The sequence below is a fragment of the Bubalus kerabau genome, chromosome 14, assembly GCF_029407905.1.
Source record: "Bubalus kerabau isolate K-KA32 ecotype Philippines breed swamp buffalo chromosome 14, PCC_UOA_SB_1v2, whole genome shotgun sequence".
In the NCBI taxonomy this organism is placed as follows: domain Eukaryota; kingdom Metazoa; phylum Chordata; class Mammalia; order Artiodactyla; family Bovidae; genus Bubalus; species Bubalus kerabau.
The window spans coordinates 10,253,813-10,274,073 of NC_073637.1; the positions used below are offsets into that span (position 1 = coordinate 10,253,813).

Here is a 20,261-nt window from a genome sequence, read left to right on the forward strand (position 1 = left end):
TGACACTGTATTTTTAAACCACATTCACATCCCAGTTCTCACTGAGTTTTGTGACTGCCTGTGCTGAGACACCTTTTGTAAAATGTAAAGCTTGGGTTCAAAAGTGGGGTTACTTTGAGGTCAACTAAATGCTTTCCAAAGGAATAATTAACATACACCAGCCCCGCCCTGCATGTGGGTTTCTGGACTAATCATACTTCATAGGTTATTTCCTGCTAAATTAAAGGATAAGGCTGTGGCTGATTAGACACTAGGTTCTGTGATTGTTCCCATTTTACAGAAGAGGAAGCTGGGTTTCCTGGAGGTTAATTTGTCCTCTGTCGGTCACATGGTTACAAAGTGTGGGGCATGGAGCCAAACTCAGGCCAGCTACCACTGGTAAATGGACTTATTCATTTAATTCCTTTATGACTGCACGTGGCTGCTCTGTCTTAGGTCCATTATTTCGTGGACTTTTCTCTTTTTAGCTTTTTATTTTGTATTAGGGTATAGCTGATTAACAATGTTGTGATAGTTTCAGGCCAACAGCGAAGAAACTCAGTCACACATTTCCATGTATCCATTCTCCCCCAAACTCCCCTCCAATCCAGGCGGCTACGTAACATTGAGCAGAGTTCCATGTATTATACAGGCCTTCTTGGTTATCCATTTTAAATATAGTAGTGTGTGTATGTCATGGACTTTTCTTAATGAAGGTGAGACTCATCTTTCTATTTTCCATTATATAGATAATGGAAACTCATTTTGATGGGAAGAGAATTTCCCAAGGTCAATTGTATAGGATTAGAAGCCAGACCAGGGGAAGCTGCAGAATCCTCCATATCATTCCCACGGGAGGGGTCTGCAGACGTCTTCTGTAAAGGATGAATTGGAGGGTGTCTTAGGCTTTGAAGACCCATGGTCTCTGTTGTAACTACTCAGTTTTACAGTTACAGCCTGGAAGCTGCCCTAGGCAGTATGGAAGCCAGTGGGCTTACTTTGTTCTAATAAAACTTTATTTACAAAAAGAAGGTGGAGGAAGGTAGAGGCCCATAGTTGGCCAACTCTGATACTGTTCACTATGTATGCTTCAAATCCATTTCCTCTTCTGTCTGCATCTTTGACACAGTCTTGGAAAAAAAGAAAAAAAGAAACAGAAAAACTCCCAGGTGATGCAAATACATATTAGCATCTTTTAAAAATAATTTTGTTTATTTATCTGATTTATTTTTGGCTGTGCTCGTTCATTGCTGCTGCCTGGGCTTTTCTCTAGTTGCGGTGTGGGCTTCTCACTGCAGTGGCTTCTCGTTGCAGAGCAGGGGCTCTCGGGCACATGGTTTCAGTAGCTGTGGCTCCTGGGCTAGAGCACGGGCTCAGTAGTTGGGGTGACGGGCTTAGCAGCTCTAAGGCATGTGGGGCCCTCCAGGACCAGGGATCTAACCTGTATCACCTGCACAGGCAGGTGGATTCTTTACCACTGAGCCATCAGGGAAGCCCCATAATAACATATTCTTATCCCTCCCGCTTTGAAAAACCACGTGCAATAGTATACCACATTTGCGTTGTTTATTTAATCACCTATGTTGGAGACCTTTCCAACACCAGTCCATAGGGCACTTGCTTCTGTCTTTCCAGCATCACAGTCCTCCACCACGTTTGTTTGACCAGAGCCCTGTATGTGGACCCCTGGGGCCACGTTACTGTTCCCAGCAGAGCTGCAGGTATTCATAGACTCTTTGGATCCTGCATGTTCGTCATTTCATACACGTGCAGGTCTTAGATAAATTCCCCATGTGGCATCGCTGAGTCCAAGGGTACATGCATGTTTACACACCGCGTTTATACGTTTTTAGGCGGCTTAGTGCTACCCTTGGAAAATCTTATTTCTGAAATAAACATCTAGGAGGTTATTAACTCCAAGTTACATGTCAGTCTGTCTCTAAGTAGATACTGGCCTTTTCTTTCCAGGTTTAAATGGAAGTAAGCCCTTCATTTCCTTAGACTGACTGAGCAAAGTGTTTTTAATTAGGTTTGCTGATGTCCATCCTCAATCTGAATGACTGCTGCACTCTTGTTAAAATTGTGAAGGTTAGGGTTGTACTAAGCAACTTTTCTACTCTCTCCTGTCAATACACACGCACACATACACACACATACACAAACTATGTTGGCCGCCATTTGCTTCCACTTGAATTTATCACACTCCCTCTGTTCTTAACCCCAGCCCCAGGAGATTTGAAGCTATTGATATATATATATATATATTTTTTTTTTTTAATTGGAAGAAAATTGCTTTACAATGTTGTGTTGGTTTCTGCCATACAACAATGTAAATCAGTCATAATCATACATATATCATCTCCTTCTTGAGTCTCATGCCCACCCCCCATCCTGCCCCTTACTTTAATCTCCTTCAGCAGTTGGGTGTTACAATTTTAACTCCCAGCCCCTGGCTGTTCAAAGGGGTCCCCTTCCCCTTTCCAGCACCTCTTTTTCCTTTTGCTCTGCTGAGCCGTCTTCTTTCATGGTGGGTGGTAGTGGATCCAGCTGGGCTCAGCTTTCAGGAGGTGTTTGAACTCCATCCTGAGCTGGGAGGAGAGGGTGCCAGTGTTGGCCGAGGGCAATTCCAGCCCCAACTTTGACCTGTACTTTCACTGCTACCCGGGGGATGAGAGCCCTTTTCCCATCTTCCTGGGCCAGGCCTGCCACTAACTCTGGTGAAAGGTGGAATTTGAGCTGGACAGTCAGGATTGTTGGATGGCGGGGAATGCTCTGTTCTCCTCCCATGAGAGATAGATTTTAATCCAGATGGTGGGCTGCCATGGAAGAAATGTCAGGACAGTGACACGATCAAGTTCGAGGCTTTAAAAGTGTAGCACATGAGTGGAGACAGAGACCAGTTTATAGGCAGTTGTGGTTAGCTTAGACCTTCAGATCTTTTTTACCAAGGCGCTAGTCAAAGAGGAATCCATCTACTGTGTCTGCTTTTTAGTTGGACTGCTATTCTTTGAGATAAACAGTCTCTCTGGAAAGAAATAGGCTCCACAAAGGACCTAGGGTTGATATGATAGACTTCAGGGCATGCAGAGGTCTGTGTGTTCGGACATTACTTCTCTGCCCTGGGAAAGTGATGAAACTGACCATCTCTCTTGTCTCTCCACAGACCATCACCGGCCTCCTGCAGGAGTTTGATGTTCAGGCAAGTAGAAGATGTGGCTTCCCTTCCCCCTCGCCTTTTCTGTCTTCTTCTTTCCCCTTTCTTCCACGGGTTAGATCCGTGTTCAGACGTTAGGGCTAAGGGGAGAGATGGAAGCCGATTCCCTGCACTCAGCTCCTTCTCCCCAGAGAGAAGTGGGTTTGAGTTCTGACCAAGGAAGCAGGAGCCAGTTAGCCTCTGTGAAAGCCGGACAGAGATCCAGCAGCCCCTTTGACCCTGCAGAACTGGGCAGAGCTGGGAGGCATGTGCACAGGAAATGGCGAGACGTTGGGTGGGCTTGGGACCCTGTGATGCGAGGGGATGGGGGAAGCAAAGGTTTGATGTTCTTGGCTCCACATGGGAAAGTGAAACTAGCTTCTCTGTGGTCTTCCAGCTTCCTCTTTGCTCCGGTTTGGCATGGGAGCAAGATTGGGGGGGTGCCTCTAGAGGTTTGTCCAGTAACAAGCTTTCAGGAGAGGGGATTGACCTCTCTTGGCTGAGGGGTGGGTCAGAATCTCAGGGAATGTGAGTCTTGGACTCCTTATTCCAAAGCTGTGTGGGCCCCCACAATGTGCCAGGCCCTGGGGGTGGGGCCAGAAGCCTGAGCACATTCAGGTCATGTGGGCTTCCCAGAGAAGACCAGGCCTCATACAGGCCGGGCATAGGCTGGCATGCTCACCTGGCCCTCTGCTTGCCCATCACATGGGTACCCCGGCTTCCGCCCCATCCTGAGTCCTGTGACTCCATCATACCGTTCACCTCCTTCCTCCCCCATAAAGAGCTACTGGTCCTCCTGAATCTTGTATTTCAGTGATTGGCCTGCCATCCATCAGAGGCTGTGTATCTTGGCATTGTGTTTGGAAGGAAGGGGAAAGAGGGAGTGGGGTTGGAAACACTGGCTGGTGTGAAGTCAGGGAGGCGAATGCAAAGAGCACAGGTGAGGTGCGTGGGCTTTAGTGTGTTTACAGGTCATCCTGGCTGTTCCTGCAGCCCACCCTGACCCCGGGCCCTGGGAAATCCTGGGGTACCCGAGGTGTTGGTTTCTGTTCAGCCATTTGTCCTCTGAGGCCAACACATCCCACTGTGTTATATTGCCCTGTTCAGAACACACCAATTGCACTATCGTTGTACACCAGGCCCTGGACACCCAGGCAGACGTGGCCCCTGATCTCCGCAGGCACAGCCCACTGAACCCCAGTAGCATTAGACAGCCCGGGCCGCTGTCTTCACTCTTTAAGTTTAGGGAGCTGAGGCTCAGGGTTAGGTGCCAGTCCATGGTGGCACAGCTAGCGCTGTGCTCTTTGCAGTTTGACCGTGAAACCTGCTTTCGCAGCCTCCTGGTAGCGTCTGTGTCAGGGCCGTGAGCAGGGGGCCTGAGCAGCAGTTAGCAGCCACCATATCCATTTACTTCAGAGGGGCACCGGCTTGGCTTGAAGGGGGCTTCGTGAGCTGGCAGGGAAGCTCCCTGCCTGAGGGAGGTCCTTCCAGCCTGGGGCCCTCGAGCCTCTCTCGCTGTCAACGGGTGTCTGGGGCAGGCCACAGGGACAGCTTGGGCCGGGACAGGTCGTTTCCACCCTAGGAGTTTGTGGTTAAAAGCAGCTGAGTCTAGAGACACCCTCGCATCCTTCAGGAGCACTTCCCTGACTCATCAGCCTGGGTTTACAGAATCGGTGCTGTCCCAGCCTCTCAGTACCTCTGCAGTGGATGCGCCCAGACCAGGGCTGGCATCTCCCCATTTTATGAATGAAGAAACTGAGCCACCCAGACAGTGAGACTTGCCATGGTCAGGCTGCAGCTGAGACATCGTGGCATCCTGAACAAAAGCATCTTTCCCCCTACCCTTTTTGAGTCAGGTCAACCGGATTTAATTCTAGCTGACCTTTTCAAGGTATGTGCCTTTGAGCAAGTTACTCGGAACTTCTGAGCCTGTTACCCGGCATCTGTAACACAACTGTAAGAATGGACGCTTTTGAGTCCTAACTGTGTGCCAGGCGATGGCACCCCACTCCAGTACTCTTGCCTGGAAAATCCCATGGACGGAGGAGCCTGGTAGGCTGCAGTCCATGGGGTCGCTAAGACTCGGACGCGACTGAGCAACTTCACTTTCACTTTTCACTTTCATGCATTGGAGAAGGAAATGGCAACCCACTCCACTGTTCTTGCCTAGAGAATCCCAGGGACGGGGGAGCCTGGTGGGCTGCTGTCTATGGGGTCGCACAGAGTCGGACACGACTGAAGCGACTTAGCAGCAGCAGCAGCAGTGTGCCAGGCACTGTTCTAAGCACCCTGCCCTTATTTAATCAAATATGTCCACTTACTCTTCATAAGAGCCCTGGTGGGGGCAGGGGGGTTCTGCTATCGTCTTATTACAGATGAGCAGTGCCTCCAAGTCACACAGCCAAGGAGGCCCCCCGGATTTCACATTCCCCTCTCTCCTGGATGTAACTCAGACTCCAGTGCTGTTCAGGGCTGTGTTTACTGCTCAGGAAGCAGAGGCCATGCTCTCTGCAAGAACGCAGGTTACAGGCATGGATGGATGTATAGAGGTGATCATTAGACTCTGAGGTCTGGGGACCTCCTGAGCCACCAGCTCCTTCCAGCACAGGTCCCTGGGGAACAGGAGGAAACGTGATCAGACCTCCAGACACACTTTCTCCTCTGGGGTCATTGCAGGTGGGAACGTCAGCGGGGTGGTCTTGGCTGAATCTGCAGCCTCTCTAGAGCTGGAAGCCAGGCCACCTGGTGGGCTCAGCCCACCTTTTGTGCAGAGGAACAGAGAGTGGGCCCTGGGATGGGTGGGGCTGCTCCCTAGGGTCTGAGACTTGAGCCAGGAGTGGAGGCTGTGAGTAACTCAGGCCCTGGGACAAAGGCTATTCACCCACCCCCACCATCACCCGCTGTGTCTGGTTCCTCTTCCCACTGTGACTCAGACTATCAGCTCCCTGGCCTTCTAGGCCATCAGAGGGTGGGGGGACCTGAACCCCTCACTTCAGTGGCTGCTTCAGCACCCAGTACACAGACCTTGGTCCTCAAGGAGCGGAAGGACATGGCCTCCGGTCATGCTCTTTACTGGGCTGGTTCAAGAAGAGAATCGGGGCTGGGAAGTCACTTGGCAGAGGTCCCCCTGCAGTGAGAGGGAGGTGGCACCAGACCCCGGGCCTTCTCTCTCCCAGCTTTGAGAGCCTCCTGTTCCGCGTCACCTGATGCTGCTGGCTTAGCGATGCTTCCTGTGAGCCGGGCCCTCTGCTAAGGGCTCCCCAGCCAGTATCTCACTTAACATCTCCACAGTAGCATAAGCAGAAGTGCCATTACCCCCATCACTCAGATGGAGAAACTGAGGCTAGAGGGTGGGACTGGGCATCACTCCCAAATCTGTCTAAGCAGAGAGGGAGCTTGTGCTCTTACTGTGTGGTCCACAGGCCGAGGTCTCTGTCTGTCCCATCCCCAGGCCAGAGCTCCGTCTGCTGGTCTCTGTCTCAGGACACTGGGCACGTGGGGGCACCGGGGACAGTGGGAGGTAGATAGACTGCCTCCAGGCGTCCCAGGTTTAGCTCATCCAGACCCTCCTACAGCAGGAGAAACTGAAGGACAGAGAGAGGGGAATCACTTGTGCAGTGCTGTGCCGTGGGGGAGCTAACAGGGATGACATCGGATCCTCGTCCGGCCATTTCCCACCATTGTGAAAATAGGGTCCCAGGGCGGAAGGACTGGAAAGACGCAACAGCTATGGCAGCCGTAGCCCGGGTTATCTGGTGGGCTCCGAGGGCCGTGGGGCTGGAGCGACAGTCCCAGGATCTGGCTGATCATTCCGGGCTGGGCTGGGCTGGGCGGGGCCCTGGGCAGGGAGACGAATCTACTTTCTCTGCCACTGAAATGTCAGCCCTTGTCCCTGTCCCCATCTTCCGCAGGAAGCAGCCATCAGGTCTGTGGTTTTGTCTTCCTGCAGCAGCCTTGTGATGTCCGTCTCCCCCAGGGTCAAGGCCACAGAGTCACCCAGACTCGGCGTATTCAAGAGCCAGGTTTGCCCATTCCTGGCTGCCTGGCCCAGAGCAAGATGCTTCACCTCCCTCAGGCCTCAGTTTCCCCATCTGCCACATGGGGACCAAAACTCCAACTTGTGTAGAGGAACCTGGTGTGATGTTTCCCAGTCAGTGTTGGCCCAATAACACACCCAGTTTTTCCAACTGATTTTTTGTGTTGAAATACATATGTAACATAGGGGTTCTCCCATGGCTTAGCTGCAAAGACTCCTCCTATAATACAGGAGATTCAGGAGATGCACAGTTGGGACGATCCCCTGGAGGAGGAAATGGCAACCCACTCCAGTATTCTTGGGCTTCCCTGGTGACTTAGCTGGTAAAGAATCTGCCTGCAATGAAGCAGACATGGGTTTGATCCCTGGATCAGGAAGATCCCCTGGAGAAGGGAAAGGCTACCCACTCCAGTATTCTGGCCTGGAGGATTCCATGAACTGTATCGTCCTTGGGGTCACAAAGAGTCAGACACGACTTAGTGACTTTCACTTTCTTTCCCTCTCCATTATGCTTTAGCTCAAGATACTGAATATAGTTGCCTATACGGTATACGGTAGGACCTTGCTGTTTATCCATTACACACACAATCATATACATCTACTCACCCTAAACTCCCAATCCATCCCTCTCCCCACCTCCTACCCCTTGGCAACCCCCAGAACTCTTTCCATCTTTTTTTTCTTAAATATTTATTTGTTTAAGATGCAGCAGATGTTGGTTCGATCCCTGGGTCTGGAAGATCCCCTGGACGAGGAAATGGCAACCCATCCAGTATTCTTGCCTGGAAAATCCCATGGACTTTGGCTATGCTGGGTCTTAGTTGCAGCATGCAAACTCCTAGTTGTGACACGGGGTCTAGTTCCCCGATCAGGTATCAAGCCCAGGCCCCCTGTATTGGGAGCGTGGAGTGTGGAGTCTTAGCCCCTGAACCACCAGGGAAGTCCCCAGAACTCTTTCCATCTTGCAAAACTGTAACTCTGTCCCCATGAAGTACTAATTCCCCATTCCCCTCCCCGCATCCTCTGACAGCCGGCATTCTGCTTCCTGTTTCTAGGAGTTTAACTGCTCTCAGTACCTCACATAAGGGGCATCGTGCAGGATTAGCTTGTTTTCCTTAACGTAACGTCCTCACGTTTCATCCACGCTGTAGCCAGTGTCAGCACACCATCCCTTTTTAAGCCTGAGTCTACTGCTCTGTTTTATGTCCAGGCTGCATCTTGCTTATCCTCTTATCCACCAGTGGACATTTGGGCTGCTTCCATCCTTCGGGTGTCGTGATTAGTGCTGCTGGGAACACGGGTGTCCAGCATCTGTTCATGACTCTGCTTTCAGTCCTTTTGCATATGTACCCAAAAGTGAAATGATTGGGTCCTCTGGTCATTGTGTTTGTTGTTCAGTCGCTAAGTGGTGTCTGACTCATTGCGACCCCATGGAGTGCAGCACGCCAGGCTTCCCTGTCCTTCACTATCTCCTGGAGTTTGCTCAAACTCAGGTCCATTGAGTCAATGATGTCATCCAACCATCTCATCCTCTGTCGACACCTTCCCCTCCTGCCCTCAGTCTTTTCCCAGCATCGGGGTCTTTTCCAGTGAGTCGGCTCTTTGCATCAGATGGTCAAAATATTGGAGCTTCAGTTTCAGCATCAGTCTTTTCAATGAATATTTAGGGTTGATTTCCTTTAGGAGGGACTGGTTTGATCTCTTTGCGGGCCATAGATTTCTAAAATTTTGGTCATGGGAGGAACCTCGAAGACGTAGTTTATCTGTTCCCCATGAAGATAATTCGTCGCTTTTGTGTCACTCGTGACCGTTTGCAGAGCTCTGCCACTTGCTTCTGTCCCTGGCACAGGAGGGAGGCACAGTGGAGAACAAGGGTGGGGCCCACTCGTCTGCACCGGTGGACCTGAGGGTGGCTAGGGCAGGGTGTTGGGGATGATCCTCTGGACATCAGCAGAGTGAGGACCTGAATACTGCAGAGGACGAAAGCCTGGGCAAGGGGCCGGGGAGGCAGGATGAGGGTCATCAGCCTGGGCCGAGCCCTCCCACTGGATCCCAGAGCTCTCCTGGGAGCTGGAAGCATTTTTCTGACTGTGCTTGCCTTTGTCCCTTTCACAAACGCCTGCTTTGTGCCTGGCATCGTCTTCGGCACTGGGGATACAGGGGCGAGTGTGACAGGCAGTGACCCCATTTCCAGGGAAGTCCGTTCTAAAGGAGTATATTGCTCAGCACCATTCTGAGTGAGCTGCCCGTTGGCGTTCCTGCTGCTCGCCACGAACCCTGTCTGCCTCTGACAGATGGACAGCCTGAGTGCACAGAGATTCAGTCACTTGCCTGAGGTCACGGTGTAGGGGGATTGGGGATAAAGCTGCGATTGCAGCCACTCCTCCTGAGTCCTTAGAAGCCGAGGTGGGGTGGAGTGGGGCACCTGTGATCCATTGAGCAAGATGACAAATTGGGCTACCGTCGGGGCTTGGAGGACGATGGCGCAGGCTGCCGTGATGGGGTGAGGACTTCGGCTGAGGGGTCGGGAAAGGCTTTTGGAGCAGGTGACCCTGGACTGAGACCTGAGGGAAACGTGGACTCCCGTGACAGAAGAGTAGGGACGGATCACCCGTTCAGAGGCGACAGCACATGCAGAGGGCCCCCTGGCTCAGATTCTGAGTCTTCTTGCTGTAAGCTGCTGATAGACTCCACCTTACCGATTTGTTGTTTAGTCGCTGAGTCGTGTCCGACTCTGCGACTCCATGGACTGAAGCCCACCAAGTCCCTCCGTCCATGGGATTCTCCAGGCAAGAATGCTGGAGTGAGTTGCCATTTCCTTCTCCAAGGGATCTTCCCGACCCAGGGATTGAACCTGTGTCTCCTGCATTGGCAGGCAGATTCTTTACCACTGGGCCACCAGGGAAGCCCACCTTACCAATGAACCACAATATTTGAGCTAAATCTGAGTACCAAGTGACGCTTTGTCAAGGTTGCTTCCGAAAAGATCTTTGGATAAAACTATATTCATTTGGATTTGGCTCCTGGATCCGGTTGACTCACAATGTTTATGAAGGTTTCCCACAGATTTCCAGCAGTCTCTAAAACCGTGGGTGTGAGTCACTTCTGAAGGGCATCCTTTAGAAGATGCATCATACTCTAAAGGCTGATGTTCTCTGGGTCCTGACGCGTTACGGCTCACAGCGCCAGGAGCAGAGACTGACAGCATCTTGCTCAAGGGTAGCTGATGGGCGTCCCAGCTCGGGGACTCGCCTGCACACCCTGACCTCAGATTCACATGGGCGCTCCTGCCTGCAGTGGGCTTCAGCTTCTCTGATGAGCCAGGCCAGGCCCAGGCCTTCCCAGGTTCTTTTATTGGGATCTTTTGAGACTTGCACCCTCATGCCTGCCTGACAGATGAGGAAACCAAGGCTTTCCCATGGCCAAGAGCTGTGAAGGGGCCCCATTGAACCCAGCTCTGCCCCAGATCGACTCTGTCAACCAGGACATATACTGCAGGACTAACCCCCAGAATGGCCAATCTATGTTTTATGGACTAGGTTCCAGTTTACCTTTGCAATTTTTTATCAGAAAAGATCTGGCCAGGTAGCTAATCCAAACAGTGCTCCCGTGGGTTTATGTTTAAACCCTGGACAGGGACCTGATGTAAGGGCTGGAGCATCGATGTGCCTCAACGGCAGTCCACTTTTACATGTTCATTTAGTTGGTCCTTAAGGCTCATGGAATAGAGTCCCTTCTGGGCAGTTCTTGGAGGTTGAGTTGAAGGAGGCTGCTCTTCTTCACTGTGAGTGTCCCAAAGCAGCCAGTGTTATTTTTTGAGGAATATTTGGTGCTTCAGCATTTTAGCTAAATGGGGGCCGACTCATTTCCTTTCCCAAAGTGGTCAAGAACTTTGTGTGTGTGTGTGTGCACGAATCAAAATACATACAGTTAGCCCAAAGGTCCTCAGTGAGAAATAGCCTCATGACTGCTGTCTCAGAAGACGGCTTAGCCTTCAGAGCTGATGGCATCTGGGCCTTATCTCATCCTGGCTGATGTCACCTTAAATGGGCAGTTTGTTCTGGCCCAGGTGCTGTTTTAGGGCAGGTCGATGAGTGCCCGGCCAGGCATGTGATATTCTGCCAGCAGTTCTTGAGATCCTGCTCTGTCCTTCACTTGGAGGGGCTTTGATGCCCTCAGAGTGTGGAGCTGGGTAGGCTGCTGGCCTGGGGTGCTGGGGCTGCAGGAAGGAAGTGGTTTGATCTGGCTCTGCAGAGAAGGGTCTGGCATCAGCCTAAGCAGTAGTGTTTGCAAATTTGATGAGTGGGGAAAGTGGAAGTATTTTGAGTTCTGGTTTATTTTCTTTGGCTAGAATTCTAGAATCCGGGACTATCAGAGCTGGCAGATGCTTACTGATCCAGCCCTGCCCCTTCTGCTGCAGGTGGGGAGGCTTTGTGGAAAGCCCCTGAGGCGGGGTATTGGTGTGTCTGCCCATTGTCTCAGGGCTTTCTTGCTAAGGTGGGAAGTGACCTTTGCTTTGCAGGTAAGAGACCAGAGTGGAGATGTTAAGAAACTGGTCAGAGGGTACTACTGCGATAGTCTTAAAGGTGGTCCCTCTATTTGGGGGCTGTAAGAGCTGATGTCTCGAGCACTAGCTGTATGTCACGCACTGTGCTGACCTCTTTTCCTGCATCATCTCACTTAACCCTCAAAACAATCCTTTACAAGAGGTATTGTTGGCATCCTTGTTGAAGGGACAAGGTCAGAGAGGGTGTAAGGGATTTGCCTAGGGTCACACAATGATAAGCTAGACGGCAAAGCCTGACTCAGTCCCTCGAGCTGGTGGGGGCGGCAGACCTCAGCTCACTGCTCGTAGCTCCCCCCGCCCAGGGGCTGGGTCACTTCCTTTGGCCCCTCTTGGTGGATTTGCTCTTTCTAATTCCTTCCACCTGGATCTTTAGTTATTTGGATGGTTTGATTTGATGTGGTTTCCATGGGAATCTGTGTTTGTGTGCTCACCAGGGATCTCCGGGCCATGAGCTGATGTTACCCGCAGGGCTTGGGGATGGAGGGGATGGAGGGGGCTGGGCAGGAGGGGTGGGGGCTGGAGGGTCTCCTGGGGTCCCTCTCCTGCTCTGGAGCTACCGGTCTGGTGGAGCTGGGCCTGCCGGGGTGGGGAGGGGGTCTGATTCCCACCTGTAGAGGAGTTGATTTCTGCCCCCCCCCATCTCTTGGAAGCAGATCAACTCACAGGGAAAATGGAAACGGTGACCTTTTACGAATGTCTTTCTTTGCACACAATTGCTTCTTGTTTTCCTGCCCCCTGACTGAAGGTGGGCAGAACTCAGAGGCTTCGAAATCCTCAACCCACCGTTTCCCGTCCCTGCCTGCCCCCAGCCTCACTTCCGAGGAAGCCGCTGAGACAGAGCGTGACAGATGGCGGTGGCACGCATCTGGGTCAGCGCCAAGTGAGGCTTAACCCCTCTGCCCTCCTCCTGGGTTTCCTGGGAACGCTGTCCTGGTGGAGGGGTCGGGAACGCCTCGCCTGCAGCAGCCTCGTGGTGGGGCTCCGATCGGCTCGCCAGGTCTGTCCAGCCCAGGCCATCAGACTGACCTCGTGTACACGCCCATCTCCTGGTCCTGAGGAATAAATAGGTGTCCCGGACAGAGCGGGTGCGGGTCAGCTCTGCCTCTGCTAGCCCTGTGTCTTCAGCCCATCGCTGACCTCCTAGGGGCTCAGTCTTCTAATCGGTAACAATGGGGGCAGAAGCTCTGCCCCCGAGGTGTCATGACTGTCGCGCTCGGTCACTGCTTCAGACCCAGCATGCATGCCTCCTACTTTTTTTTTTTAAAGATGTATTAGGATCTTTTTTTTTTTTTAGTGACTACATAAGCTATATTTTTTTTATTAATTTGTTTCTAACTTCTGCATATTGGGGAGAGTAGGAGAGCAACAGAGCAATAAATCAATTTTAAAAAATCTGCTGTGATGCTGTTAACGGAACACAGGTTTGGCACCCTGTGTTTGGCTGCTTGCCATTCAGAAGCCAATCCTTGAGAGACAAGGATTGGTTGAAAAGGAAAGGTTGCTTTATTCAGGAGTCCAGCAATCTGGAGAGAAGGCACACTCATGTCCAAGAACCAACTCCAAGGATTCTGTTTGACTATAAACGTTTTTGAAAAGAGATGTATTAGAATCTTTTTTGTTTTATGTATCATTGGCTGGATGGCATCACCAACTCGATGGACATGAGTTTGAGCACATTCCAGGAGTTGGTGATGGACAGGGAAGCCTGGCGTGCTGCAGTCCATGGAGTCGCAAAGATTCGGACACGACTGAGTGGCTGAATTGAACTGATCCTATGTTTTTGGTTGCGCTAGGTGTTCGTGGCTGCACGCAGGCTTTCTCCAGTTGAGGCAGGCAGGGGCTGCTCTTCCCTGTAGGCTTCTGTAGTTTTGGCACCCGGGCTTCTCTGCCCCCTGGCATGTGGGATCCTCTGGGACTAGGGGTCAAACGCTCGTCCCTTGCTTTGGCAGGCAGATTCTTATCCACTGGACCATCAGGGAAGTCCCTCGGGCCTCCCTGTGCTCCATGGATGGCCCTCATTCCCCTCTTCCTCTTTCTGTAATCCAAGAGAGGCTGTTCTCCTTGGAGACTCGGACTGAATTCCCGGGCCGTCGCCCTTTCACCCACTGCAGATCATTTCCCGACTGTAAGTTCTTGACTGTTTCTCGATGTGATGACATCATTGAAGACAGCTGAGTAATGGAGGGAGCACGACCTCTGTGAGATCTCCTTCTCTTCTAGATGCTCCAGTGGGCCAGAGATCAAGACTTAGAGGCCCAGGGTCTGTCCAGAATCTTCACTCAGTGACCTGCAGCTGTGTACCTTTGGGTGCTAGGCCTCAGCCCCCGGGACTGGCATTTGTCCTCTGTGAAACGGCTGTCCTAGGAGCACAGGGTCCAGACCTGGCTTTTTAGAGCTTTTCCAGAAGCAGGTGGTGTCCTTCTGTGCAAATACGATTGCGTTCCTTCCACAACGCACCCCTCCTGTCAGTCTTCATAACTCACGTGCTCCTTACCCAATGGGCAGGGCGAGATCAGTGGCTCAGCCAGGCCCACCCTTCCCCACTGTGCACCCAGGCAGGGGACTGGGAAGATGGGGGGAGGGTACCTTATTTCACAAAAAGATGGTGGTGGGGCCAGCCCTTGGCATTTTCTCCTGAGCCTCTGTTCTCATGATCTGGCTTTCTTGCCTCAACAAGCCTTGACTTAATGCTGCATCATATGAGCCCCAAACCAGCTTTCTTTGCCTGTTGTTCCCAAGGGTACCCTCCATCCACAGGCCGTGCCTTGACCAAGGCTTGCTAGATTGAGGGGAGGGGCAGCCCAGCGCGCCAGCTGACTTGGAGCCTGGGTAAGCGTGTCATCCTCTTAGAGTCCAGCGTGCTCAGCGTCTCCCCAGTGCCTGCTGAGCAGGCGGATTATGGAGGGAGGTGGCGGCAGCAGAACTCAGAGCTCTCCTAGATCATCCAGCCAGTTGACTTAAACCCTGGGAGCTGGTCTTTGTAGCTTGACAGTAATTGTCTCTGGAGAGGCAACTGGAACAGCTAGCCTGTAGAGAGACATTGCAATGTCCAGTCCCTACCACGGTTTTAGTATTAGGAGCATCTCCATAAGCAGATGGGTTTGTTCTTGACTTCAGTTTATGGCTGAGGGAAGGAATTCTCAGAGAAGTCTGGTAACTTGGCCAGGGTCACGGGGTGAGTGTAGCAGTGGAATTAGTATCATCCAACACACAGTGCCCTAAAGAGGGTAAAGTTTAACATTTGTGCTGACCCAGAAGGACTAGGACAGCAGACTATAAATGTCACCCGTCTCAGACTTCTTCCAGCTTCCTGCTCTGTCATCCTGAGCATGGAGCTTTTGTCCTTATGCACATAAGATCACTGCTGAATCCCCAAGCATCACATCCGTGTTCCAAGTAGTAGGCAGGTAGATGGGTGAAAGGAAAAACTCAAAAGGCCAAGTCTGACTCTTTAAAAAAAATTTCTCCTGAAAGCTCCAGAAACTTCTGCTGACATTTCAGCCAGAACTGAATCTTCTGACCACCCTTGGCTACAGTTCAGTTCAGTTTAGTCGCTCAGTCATGCCCAACTCTTTGGGACCCCATGGACTGCAGCATGTCAGGCTTCCCTGTCCTTCACTATCTCCTGGAGTTTGCTCAAACCTATGTCCATTGAGTCAGTGATTCCATCTAACCGTCTCATCCTCTGTCTCCCTCTTCTCCTCCTGCCCTTTCCAAGCATCAGTCTTTCCCAGCATCAGGGTCTTTTCCAGTGAGTCAACTGTTCACGTCAGGTGGTCAAAGTATTGGAACTTCAGATTCAGCATCAGTCCTTCCAATGAATACTCAGGGTTGATTTCCTTTAGAATTGACTGGGTTGACCTCCTTTGCATAAATCTCTAAGCACCTTCTCCAGGCCAGACCCTGTGGAGGGCAGAGTCACCCTTTCTCCCTGGAAATCCGCAGGCCGTTTGGGGAGGTGGCTAAGAAGCAGATATGTGTCACTGGAGAAGATGCGACAAGGAAGAGGACATTAACTTCTCTGCCCTGAGTCCTGTCCAGGACAGCCCCCTCTCACCTGGCGCTGTTTCCCTGTCCAAGGTTATCTCCTCTGCTGAGGAACCCAGGGTGGGCAGCTGCCTCCTGTCTTACAGATGGACCTCCAGGGTCTCAGAGGGCTTGGGAAAAGGCCGAGCTTGGGTTTGAACCCTGATGCCCCAAGCCAGTGGGGACACTGCCCAGCCTGGCCTATTTTTAGAGGGCGCCATGTGGGTCAGCTGAAGAGACAATGGAGAATGCAGCCCCCACAATGAACCATTGTTCCCACGGTGGCTTTAGAGCCAGGGCTGGGCCCGGCAGATGACCTGTGGCCCCCACTGGGGGCCGGACCATACTGCATCCTCTGTGGATTTTTCCAGCGCTTGTAATGCAGGCACTTAGAGGAAGAGAGGGCTGGGGAAATGAGGGACTCATATTTTGGGGGGCATAAGGCTGGGACCCCTGTGCTGAGGGCAGGCCTGGGCACTAGGAGGGAGCCTGGTACACCCAGTACCATCCCCTGTAAAGCACTCACCCTCGCCAGGAGGCTCTATTATACTTCCCATTTCATAGAAGCAGGGTACAGCCCGGGAGATGCTTCAGGTGTCTTCAAAGAGGAAGCCTTGTGAGACCTTGCATCACTCAGCCAGGGATGGATGGAGAAGGGAGAGAGTTTTTGTTAAAAGCACAGATAATGAGCTTTTCCGCTCTCAAGGTGAACCTGAGAATTGGGGTGTATTTCTTTATTTTTGAGTCAAAGTCTTCAGATTGGCAACCACTGACCGCAAGGGATGGGATGGGTGGGTTTCCGTGGTCACCCCCCATCCATCTATGCTTCTGCGAGTGATATCTGTGACCAGAGAGACCTGCCACTCAAAGCCCAGGACTGAATGAGAAGCTTCTGCAAACCGCAGTGGCATGCGCTGGGTGTCTACAGACAGTAATCACAGCCACACCGTGGCTTTGGGTCCCACGTGACAGGCTTGTCTGTCTATTCTCTCCCAGGAGCAGGACATCGAGACTTTGCATGGCTCCATTCACGTCACGCTGTGTGGGACCCCCAAGGGGAACCGGCCCGTCATCCTGACCTACCACGACATTGGGATGAACCGTAAGTTCTGAGGAGTTCTGGGTGAGCCAGTTCCCCCCAGGGTTGGGGGACACGGTCAGCTAGGAAGGGCAGCTGTGGGGGGGTCCAGATCTTTCTCTTTTGCTGGGACTTCCTTGAGCTGTTCTGGGAAGAACTCTCACTATGGGTGGTGCTAGTGACAAAGAACCCACCTGCCAACGCAGGAGACCAAAGAGATGCAGGTTCCATCCGTGGGTTGGGAAGATTCCTTGGGGCAGGAAATAGCAACCCTCTCCAGTATTCTTGCCTGGAGAATCTCATGGACAGAGGAGCCTGACGGACTATAGTCCATGGGGTCGCAAAGAGTTGGACACGACTGAAGCGACTTAGCATGCAGGGGACTTCCTGGAGCTGTTCTGGGAAGAATTCTTGCTACAGACTGGACAAGCCTGGAGTGCACTGCCCTGGGGCCTGGAGAGGCTGGGAGCTCAGGAGCCCTCTGCCGTCAGCATGTGTGACAGGGACTGCTTTTAGTGAAAGCATGCTGTAGATTTTCGTATTTTCACAGGATTGTGTAACCACCAACACAGTCCGTTTTAGAGCAGTTTTGAAAAGTGAAGTGAAAGTGGTAGTTTCTCAGTCATGTCTGACTCTTTGCGACCTCCTGGTCTATTCCCTCTGTCCATGGAATTCTTCAAGCGATGATCCTGGAGTGGTAGCCATTCTCTTCTCCAGGGGATCTTCCTGACTCAGGGATTGAACTGGGGACTCCTGCATTGCAAACAGTTCTTACCGTCTGAGCCCCCAGGGAAGCCTGTCCTTTTACCGGTCACCCAATCTCCCATGCCCTCCAGCCCCTGGCCTCCACTAGTCTGCCTTCTGTCCCTAAGATCTGCCTACTTTGGACATTTTTTTATCAGTGGAATCACACAAAATGTGGGCTTCCTGTCTGGCTTTTTCTGTGATTTGTCCACATTGTACCATGCATTAGTACTCTGGTCTCTGAATGAGACCCCGAGGTGTGGACCCAGCACAGATTACTTATCTGTTCCCACCTGTTGGGCATTTGCCCTGCTCCCATGTTTGGACTATTGTGCATATGCTGCTGCTGTGAATGTTTAGACTGTGGATTCTTATGATTACCAGGAAGTGTTACCAAAGGTGGGCTTTTTACTGATAGAGGGGGCCTGAAATAAGATCAACTTAATATTAGAGTTTCAGAAAGCAGAAATGGTACTGTGATGATTAGGAAGGAACTTATAGGCCTTCCTAGTCTAGTGTGTGTTGCAAGCTGGGTGTTTACTCAATTCTTGATCAGCAGACTGCCTGACTGACATTTTTTTTGCCATAGCTTCTTAAGACCCTGAGGCTAGGAATGATGTCAGTCACCGAAAACTGTTTTTCTCCTTCACTCTCATTCCTCTTTTATCAATCTCTTCTTTTCCGACATGTCTTCCCCATAGCCATAACCATCTGTACCAGATCCCATGCTAGGTCCCTTTTTTAAAGTTGTATTTATTGGCTCCGCTGGGTCTTCATTGCTCTGTGCAGGCTTTCTCTAGTTGCAGAGAACGGGGCTACTCTTCACTGTGGTGTGCGGGCTTCTAGCCTTTTATCAGCAGAGGACAGTGAGAAAGAAAAGGTGACCATTCTTGAAAGTTCCTTCTGTCTGCCATGTAGGCGTGAAACAGAATGGACGCAGACTTCATTCTGTCCTAACTTCTTCCTCTGCTCTCTCGCCTGCCTCTTCTCCAGATAAAACCTGCTACAATCCTCTCTTCAACTCCGAGGACATGCAGGAGATCACCCAGCACTTTGCCGTCTGCCACGTGGACGCCCCCGGCCAGCAGGACGGCGCTGCGTCCTTCCCCACGGGGTAAGAGCAGGGAGCCTTGGGCCCCGGGAGAGGGGCAGGAAAGCCGTGCAGGGTGGAAACAGGCAGTGGGGGGAGGCCTTAGGTTTTAACTTTTTTCTTTTTTATTGTGATAAAATGTATATAACTTACATTTACCATGTTTAACCATTTTCCAGTGTATTAAGTACATTCACATTGTGGTACAGCCATACCACCATCATCTCCAGGACTTTTTTATGAGCCTAAACTGAAGCCCCACGAGCGCCATACACTAACTCCCCATCCCCTGCCCCTCTGGACACCCTGTCCCCGGCCTCACAGCAGCCCGTTTAGGCTGACTTTTTAATAGGTGTTTGTGATCTAGACAGGACTGAAGTGGGAGAGGTTCTTGACAAGATGAAATGGTTAGCAGAAAGATCTAGAAAGTTGGGCAGAAAAAGATCGTTGTTGGAAGTAATATTGATGAAGTACATCCTGTGACCAGGCTTAATCATCTTTATTTGCAAATGTTATTTGCATTTAATCCTTATATAACCAGTGCTGGTAGCTCCATTCTCTAGATGGAGAAACTGAGGCATGGAGAGATTGACTGCCTTGCTCAAGGCTGTGCGACTAGTTTAACCAGAGGAGGGGGTGATCGGGTTTGAGCCCAGTCTGCTGAATCTAAGGCTCATCCCCTCTTGGGAACATCAGGCTACCTTGTTCGTGGTTGTCTACACTTCCTGCTCCCCTGCGGTGTGCGACTAGCATGGCCTTTCAGTTCTGGCTGTGAGACTGAGGCCAGGCTTAATGAATGTACTGGACAGTCAGGGTCACACAGGAGAGGCAGAATCCTGCCACGGTGTGATCAAACAAGGTGGGAGCAGGTTCTTGGGTTTCAAGTCTCCCAGAAGAGGCTTTCTTGGTCTCCACAAAGAGATCTCCTTTTTTGGTTACTATTCTGAATTATCCTTTTTTTTCTTTCTTTTTTTTTTTACTGAAAAAATTTGTTGGAGTATAGTTGATTTGCAGGACTTCCCAGGTGGCACAGTGTTAAAGAATCCGCCTGCCAAAGCAAGAGATGCTAGAGACGCAGGTTCGATCCCTGGTTCAGCAAGATCCCCTGCAGAAGGAAGTGGCAACCCACTCCAGTATTCTTGCCTGGGAAATCCCATGGACGTAGAAGCCTGGTGGGCTATAGTCCGTGGGGTCTCAAAGAGTCAGAAACGATTGAGCACCTAAGCATAGATGATTTGCGGTATTGTGTTGGGGCTTCCCTGGTAGCTTAGATGGTAAAGATTCTGTGTGTATTGCAGGAGACCCGGGTTTGATTCCTGGGTTGGAAAGATCCCCTGGAGAAGAGAATGGCTACCCACTCCAGTATTCTTGCCTGGAGAATCTCATGGCCAGAGGAGCCTGGTGGGCTACAGTCCATGTGGCCGCAGAGAGTCAGACATGACTGAGCGACTTAGTGTCTGGTGTACAACACAGTGATTCCGTTATACATCTGCATATATTCATTGTATTTCAGATTATTCTATTTTATTGTAAACTATGTATTTTGTA

General features: G+C 51.3%; 1 protein-coding gene across 1 annotated transcript in view; it reads left to right on the forward strand.

Annotated features, from left to right (window-relative positions):
- NDRG1 (N-myc downstream regulated 1) overlaps positions 1-20,261 on the forward strand; it is a 56,608-nt gene that overhangs the window by 13,223 nt on the left and 23,124 nt on the right. The window contains exons 3-5 of the mRNA XM_055545719.1: positions 3,143-3,178; positions 16,798-16,903; positions 18,617-18,737. Of these exons, the coding sequence (XP_055401694.1) occupies positions 3,143-3,178; positions 16,798-16,903; positions 18,617-18,737 (263 nt within the window). The remainder of the gene's footprint in view (positions 1-3,142; positions 3,179-16,797; positions 16,904-18,616; positions 18,738-20,261) is intronic.